A 7,766-nucleotide genomic window follows, 5' to 3' on the forward strand; every position below is an offset into this window, starting at 1 on the left:
TAATTTTGTAACTATAACTAATCTCATGTACACTTTTTATTAAACTTCCGATATTTATTTAATATGATAATTTTCAATTAAATTTTTGATTTTTAATCAATAAGGTTTTTCAGTTTTGAATTTTGTATCACATGATTTAAGATATGCTATCACTGAAAATTTAAAACAAATAAATTAAATTGCTGCATCTGAACTATAAAATTGTTGTGTTTCAAAATGTTATATTAAAAAATTAATAATATGATAAATATTGTAATAATCATGTAAAACAAATTATTATGTGTATAAAAATAAAAGTAATCACCCACACAGTTGTGCGAGTCAAGCTCTAGTGTCAAAGTTAAGTTCAAAACAAATCTTGTGTTTAAGCGGCCTGAGATGATGAATGTAACCTTTAACTTTGTCTTATCTTCGTCGCTGTTTTATGTCTACTAAGAAAATAAGAAGCAATGCATTTAAAGAGAGGACATATATATATTGAAGAAGGATTGGATAAATATATGCAAGATCATAAAGTTGCATATTATTATTACATGTTATAAAGTTGAATATTATAAAATATTCTACAGCTTATATATGGTCACATTCACCAATAGCAACTGCTTCATCACATTATGCTTAATCTCACCTTCCTCCGTCACGATACCGCTCTGGCAGAGGTGCCAGCGAAGAATGGGCCGAATGATACGACCTCGAAGCTGTGGATACAGATTTATTAACTAGACTCTGTGAATGTGATTGTGGTTGAACAGTAGTTGTTTCTGTCGCCGGAGGAACATTGCTTCCCCTTCCTTTGGTGCAGCAGCAGCAGATATTTCCCATGACTGAGTGATGTAAGACTCAAAAAGTGATGTCTTTCTGGGATGAAAGCAAAGTTCGGCTTTTATATTAATTGTGTTGTGATTGGTGTAAAACATTTGTGTAAAGTTTGACTTTGGCGGGACTACATATCAGTCAAAGTCAAAATTTGCTTTATTTCTTTGATATTCAAATTTTGCAATGTTTGATTGTAGAAAGTATCCCACCAATTATACAACAAAATCAATACTATTAAAATGGAAGGAGTTTTGATAAATCTACCTATGAAAGTCATTTTGGACCATTTATTTTTATTTTTATTTTTTTGGTCTTACCTTCTACATGTAATAATATGTGACAAGATATTTAACCTTATATATGTGTCCGTTTTTTACTCTAACTACCAGACTGGTTACATTATTATAATTCTAAACCGTTTAATGGATTAGTAAACCATCGTACCAAAACAAAATAAATTATAAGAGCCACACACTATTTCTAAACCGTGACATATTATAGTTATGAAACTAACAGTTTGTACCAAAACTAACTTCGGTTATATGACCCACCAGCTATTTCTAAACCTATAACATATTATACTTATTAAATTAATACGAAAATTACACTTCAAACATGATTTGTATTAAAGACCTAAGACACTATAGGTTATACGATAATACCACATTATTCATCACATCTTTATCCTGCCATCGTGCAACTTCTGTTTGTTAAAATGAAAAACCTTCTTGGATGTTTCACACTGTCTTTACATGTCTTCTCTTCCTGAGTGAAAAATCGTATATGTGAACACATTATTCAATATCACTTATTAAAATATCAATCATGTGTGTATAAAAAAACTTAAAACACAATACATACCACAATGTTCATCAGGTAGTATTTACATAATATATACAATTAACTTCAAATACATCACCATTGTACAAAATTTTGTTACCAACGTTGCTAATCACATTTTTTTAAAGATCGACTTCAATTTACAATTTTAAATGATAAGCTTTGTTGCTAATCACAAATTTAAAATTTAAAATTTAAGTTCGTAACAAACTATGACACTTAAAATTCTGATGACTTCCTCTACAAGTTTATTTAGTACGGCCAATTACATAATTTACCTTAATTCTATCAATCAAAATATTTAATCGATCCTACTTATATTTTTTACCAAGATTTTTGATAATCTACATTGATTACAATATATTCTATCATAACTTATTTTAACCTACATTGACTATAAACCTCTCCTATTATAAATACAAACTACCTCAGAATCCAGTGTTTTGAAAATCGACCGGACACTGAACCGGACGACTTACCGGGTCATTGGGTCACTAGATCGACCGGATATTAATTGATGAATTAATTTTATTATATAATAATATATTAACTATGAAAATAAAAATATACAAACTAAAGTCAATATTTTATAAATGTTTTTAAACATAAAATAATAGTTTGGATATGTATATTTTATGTTTAAAATCATTTAAAAAATAATTAACTAATTTTTCATATTTTTAGTTTCATTTGACATACAAAATATCAAAAAATAGTTTAGAATATTTAAAAATTATGTAACAAGTTAAGAATTATGACATCTAAAAAAATCAAAACATTAAATTCATAAATATTTATGTCAAATGTGAATAATAAACTAAAATTCAATCCAAAATAAACCAAAAGTAAAACATCATTGTAATAAATTGTCAATAACAAAGAATGTATAATCAAGCTTGCCATGTTCTTCTTCTTCAACTTTTTAATTAGAAATTTAGAATCTAAAAAATAAAAATTAAACATTTTAAACATTAGAATGTATAAGTTATCTATTGGTTCAACCAGTGGTTTAACCGGTATCGGATTTTGGATTTTAGTGGGTTTTTAGGGGTTTTGTGGGTTTTTAAATTTTGGCTTTTTCACAAAACCCTAACCGCATTTATATTGGGTCACCAGATTTACCTGTTTAACTGCGGGTCCGGATCGGGTTTCAAAACACTGTCAGAAACCTTTATCCATCAACTCTATCGAAACCAAACACACTACAAAAAAACCAGCAAAGAAACGAAACTGAAAGCGTGATTCACATACAAAAAAATAATTCTTATGCAAGCCAAATATATATTGATATATCAAAATATCTATAACAAAAATCAAATTTATATTCTTTTCATTGCATTAATAACGATTTTTTTATTTTAATGTATTTTTACCATATTCGTTTTATTATATCCTAACTTGACTCTATACGAATAACTGGATCTATCGATTCGACTACAAGTCTGAATTGGATATGAAAACTCAGTGAAAACATTGTATCGGAGTGAAAAATAATAATAGAACAACTTTTAAATATTATAGATATCTAATAAATAGATATAAATTCATTTAATATTGGCGTAACGATTAGCAAAAAAATATCCGCGCTTCTTAAGCGCGGGTCAAAATCTAGTTTTTGTTTTAAGAAATAAGTAAAAATTATGAATTTTGAAAATCTAATGTTTTGCAATATTGTTTCAACCCCTATAAAATGTTAAAGCTAGACAGTTTTATATGTTGAACTAAATTGTGCAGGATCACCTTTTAACTGTTTCAAGGTGTTTTTTAAAGTGTAAAAGAAATTAGTGGAGAAAAGGAGATGGGAGAGGGATGTCTTGTCAAGAAGAGAAAATTGTGAAAGAGACCATGGAAGTGAAACCTCGCATTTGGGTAACAAAGATCGCTATTGTTACACAGTTGCATGCAATAAGAAGCCTAAAGGCGTCTTTATTTTGATTAGCTTCCCACTTTCTGATTTGAACTTTGTTAATCGATGTCATGATTGGATATTTAAGTGACTTAAAATCATATAAACGGAGATTAGGTCAGTTTTTTCCAGCTCAGTGGGAAAGGTCAACCCATCAAGTCTAGTAACTGATAATTTTCTATAAAGATTCTGTCGGACCCTGTCTTATGGCCATCGTTGCATGATCTTTTCCAAAATCCCACGAACTATGCTCAGTTTGTTTACTTGTTTTATTTTTTCGAACATTTTCAATTGCTGCATGATTAGAAAACACGTGGCTCTGTTGATCTCATTGTATATTCTTTATTGGATGCAACACCACTTTAATAAGCTGCATAATCCTATGTTATATGATTCCCATAATCAAACTCCTCATCCATAATAGAATAATCAAGCAACAAAATGACCAACCTTCTTACCAAAAGAGCTGCACTTTCTCTTGTAATTTATTTAGCTGCAAAACACGAATGTATTAAATAGAAAGTTTGGTCCTTAAAAATGCACCAAAAGAACATAAATTGTTGACTTATATATAATTTATATTTAAAGCCAAATAGGAATAAAATTGTCCTGATTTGCTATCTTTTTCCAAGATATATATGGGAATGTCAAAATTGCATTAAAACATAAATAATATAGCTGAGGCCAGGATTTGAAATTAGACATATTAGCAGCTCTTTCTTCAATTGAAGGGGTAAGTTGTTGATTGTAGCTTTCGTTTTCAGCATGCATAGAGAGCGACCTTCACTGCTGTAACGGTAATACAGGCTTTATGAAATTTGGAAAATCCAACACCGAATCTTTGTAACATTTTTAGTGAAGTGGACAAATAAAGCATTTTCTATATAATATTTTCAACGCATCCCAACATGTGAAAGCGCAGTTCCTTTTTTTTTTTTTGAACAAAGCGCAGTTCCTTCAAAATACATTATACTATATGAAAATTATAATTTATTACATATTGTTTTCAGATTAAGTGCTTAATTAACCAGCGTGAATACCTGAATTTATCTTATATTAAAATAATGCTTCTTATCACTTGTTAAAAAAAAAAATATCAACTCCTATTGCCTTTTTCTGTTCAAGTTGACCAGTAATACATAGAAGACAAAAAAAGTTGGAGTAGTGGGAGTTCACCGAAATTATTGAAAACATGGGTAAACACTGATTATCTTTCTTGATGTATGAAAGAAAACTGACAATGGGAGGATAACAGTTAATGATTACTTGATGCGATCTTTCTATCATGGTTTTGACTTAAGCATCTGCGATAGTTTGAGTCATATGCGTGTACCTAAGTCAATAAACAGAGTCAACTCACTTCAGTAATATCAATATATTTTTTCTATGATTTTTAAACATTGTAAGACTTTTTGTTTGAATCCGTTTTGAGAAGTGATTAGTATGAACTCTTATTAATTAAGGCATAAAATAAGAATAAGGGAGCACAAATTGAGGTGTATATCTTTTGTTTAATTTTTTTTCAATAATTGATTGTGTGGTTGAATAATTACAAATTCTATAAGACATTTATGTTGAATAATTACAAATTCTATAAGACATTTATGTAGAATTTAAAATATGATATTAATATGAATAAAAAGATGATAATATATTCTATCTCTGTAATATCATGTTTTGGACTTTTGGTTTTCTGTCTTAGGCCTTAACAGAACATGTTAATTTTATATCACTCTAAACAACATAATATTAATAAGTAAGATGTAAATGGAACAAATTAAAATATACATATATCAGTTTTGTGGTTAGGTAACTAACTATCACCGGAATTTAGAAGTGTGTTGAGAAGAAAAATGGAAAAATAAAAAGAATAGATGAGAAGGGCTTCAGCCTTCAACTTCACATATATTCGTCAAAACAGAAAATAAAGGGGACAAGCTCAGAGAATATATTTTACAGATTTTTTGAAGCCTTATTATATATGTTTGTTTCAAGAATTATATGTCTTAAAAAGGTGATTGGAACTTGGTTCCGTATATCATGTCTCTCCTCTCCACTCTCTCTCTATGTTTACACTCTATTTATGCACCCTATCAATCAACTTTAATTTGTAGACAGGATTCCCTAGCTCCCCACCTATCGTTGCAAGAACTTGGTGTACAACTTATCATGTTCCTGTGTTTTGTTATTACGACCAATTAATCGGCATTATTCGTTTATATCCATTCATATATAAGCATTGAAAAAGAAAGAAAAGAAGGCCACAAGCTATATTAAGTTAAGTCATTCGTCTTATGATCCCTTAAAATTACATCATATATTCCTTAATAAACATTGGTTCCATATGAATCCACTAGTTAATTAATCTTTTATCGACTCGCCAATTTATTCGAATCGTAAAAGGGTGTTGCTTGCCGTAAATAATCTCAGCAATCTTTTTAACTCCTCCCTTAAAGAATCATCTCATTCTTTTTTTGGATTTTGAATAGAGCTTTAGTTTCTTGAAAGTTTTTTAAAGACATTAATAAATTAATTAGCAGGAAGGAACAATTTGCTCTTGTATTGAGTTCATTATTGGCGGAAATTATTCTCACGTCATAGATGTGATGACCAAGTGACAATCAAAGGATATGATGATCAATTGAAGTTCTTTTATTTATATTCTAGGCAGAATCTTCATGTTCATTAACCCCATGAATAATTAAGTATATTATGATAACAAATATATCATAAAATAACTAACCTGCTTAATTATAATGAAACTGAACTAATCGATCAAATTTTATACCAAGCGACATTAATTAACTGATTCAGCAGTAAAGAGAGAGAGGTAGTATAGGATCAGAAGCTCCATGTGTTTGGATGATGAGCATCTCCAGGAGCATTCAATTCACAAGGAAATGAAATCAGATTAGACATTGCCTCTTGAAGCCATCCATCGTCGGTTTCCATCTGCTAAAAATGGGATGCAATATAGGTTGATTAATTTAAAAACTGACAATTGTAAATAAAACTATACTATTCTGGAATAATAATATGAATTTATAATACCTGGATTAGATAGTCGTCTGATCCAGAAAGCATATCTTCGTCTTTTTCAGAATGGTTGTTGTGATTCTTAGACATGTGAGATTGTTGCTCACTTGTGTCATTGTTTCTAGCAAACCGTCCTCGAACACGAACACGCCGATCAGCTAGGGTTTTACGACACACATACTGCATATATATTATACTATACTTGTTAAAACTCTAGCTCTTTCATAATTCATAACATTAATTTACTAAATAATAGCGAGTGTGTATACGTACCTTGATAGTCTTATTGAAGTTGCGTTGGTTCTTTTTCTTCAAGTACCTCATGATTCTGTCTTTACGTTCTTCAACCGAATAGCGTCCCACTTTTATGTTCGGCTCAGCTTGTATCCCTCCTTCACTATTTCCCTGCTTCATACAAATATTTTATTTAATAATATCATTGTAAGATAATAATATTTACTATGTGGAAACGTTCATATTTACCCAGGATTTCTCTCCAGTGGACGGATGGAACAAGGGCTTGATCTCCGGTGAATAGCCGTAGCACTCTTGATCCCCAACATGAAAGTATTGTGCGCCATTCACATTCACACCCACTTTCTGGTAGTAATTGTTGTAATCCGGCACAGAAACGTCAGAAACCCCAAAAACTTGCGGGAAAAACATGGATTCCGGGTTAGAAGATGGGTTGAAGGAGCCGTAGCCGTCGTCAAAGTAATTGGATAGAGCTGAGACGTCAGGATATGAAGACGAGCCGTGAAACTGCGACGGAGTCTCACCTGAAAATGTGAAATCGGAGTAGAACTGAGGAAGAGATGATGCCATGATGAGAGGACAAGCTTTTGTTCGTTTAGGGTTGTTTGAGAGGAAATAACAATGTGTGCAAGTATGTTTATATATAGAGAGATGAGTTCGTGTGGGATGTTACAAGTTATTGTTCGGGCAGGCTGACCGAACACACCAAACTTACAGTTATTTAGTGAGACTCTGCTCTGTTAATAACTTCTTAAAGCATCTGCATTAGAGTATTAAGAGGGGGGGTTTACACAGTTCCCCAAAAAAGAAATAATATAAAAAACTATTTATTATGAACCTATATTAGAAAAGCTCTCCACTATGAACCCGTATCAAAATTAATGAAAATCCTCTTTTTATTCATTAATTTTCT

General features: G+C 30.7%; 1 protein-coding gene across 4 annotated transcripts; it reads right to left on the reverse strand.

The window, feature by feature from the left end:
• Positions 1-504: 504 nt before the first annotated feature.
• LOC103849718 (two-component response regulator-like APRR1) lies at positions 505-7,660 on the reverse strand. 4 transcript variants are annotated; one of them, XM_009126436.3, is made up of 4 exons: positions 7,082-7,660; positions 6,872-7,003; positions 6,614-6,778; positions 505-6,514 (listed from the first exon to the last, which is right to left on the reverse strand). In XM_009126436.3, the coding sequence occupies exons 1-4, from the start codon at positions 7,421-7,423 to the stop codon at positions 6,404-6,406; spliced, it is 750 nt and encodes a 249-aa protein (XP_009124684.1). In that variant the 5' UTR covers positions 7,424-7,660; the 3' UTR covers positions 505-6,403. The 4 variants fall into 4 exon arrangements, with proteins under 4 accessions (XP_009124684.1, XP_009124682.1, XP_009124683.1 ...); XM_009126434.3 differs by having other exon boundaries at positions 505-6,517; XM_009126435.3 differs by having other exon boundaries at positions 6,872-7,006.
• Between the last annotated feature and the right edge of the window lie 106 nt (positions 7,661-7,766).

This window comes from Brassica rapa, chromosome A01, assembly GCF_000309985.2.
Source record: "Brassica rapa cultivar Chiifu-401-42 chromosome A01, CAAS_Brap_v3.01, whole genome shotgun sequence".
Lineage (NCBI taxonomy): Eukaryota > Viridiplantae > Streptophyta > Magnoliopsida > Brassicales > Brassicaceae > Brassica > Brassica rapa.

Excerpts from the sequence above, each read along its gene's own strand:
- LOC103849718 (XM_009126433.3), bottom strand. The coding sequence starts at position 7,423 with ATGGCATCATCTCTTCCTCAGTTCTACTCCGATTTCACATTTTCAGGT. Across the intron at positions 7,007-7,081 it reads CCACTGGAGAGAAATCCTGG|CAGGGAAATAGTGAAGGAGG; the intron begins GTAAATATGAAC and ends ATTTGTATGAAG. Across the intron at positions 6,518-6,613 it reads CAGACGACTATCTAATCCAG|CAGATGGAAACCGACGATGG; the intron begins GTATTATAAATT and ends TCCCATTTTTAG.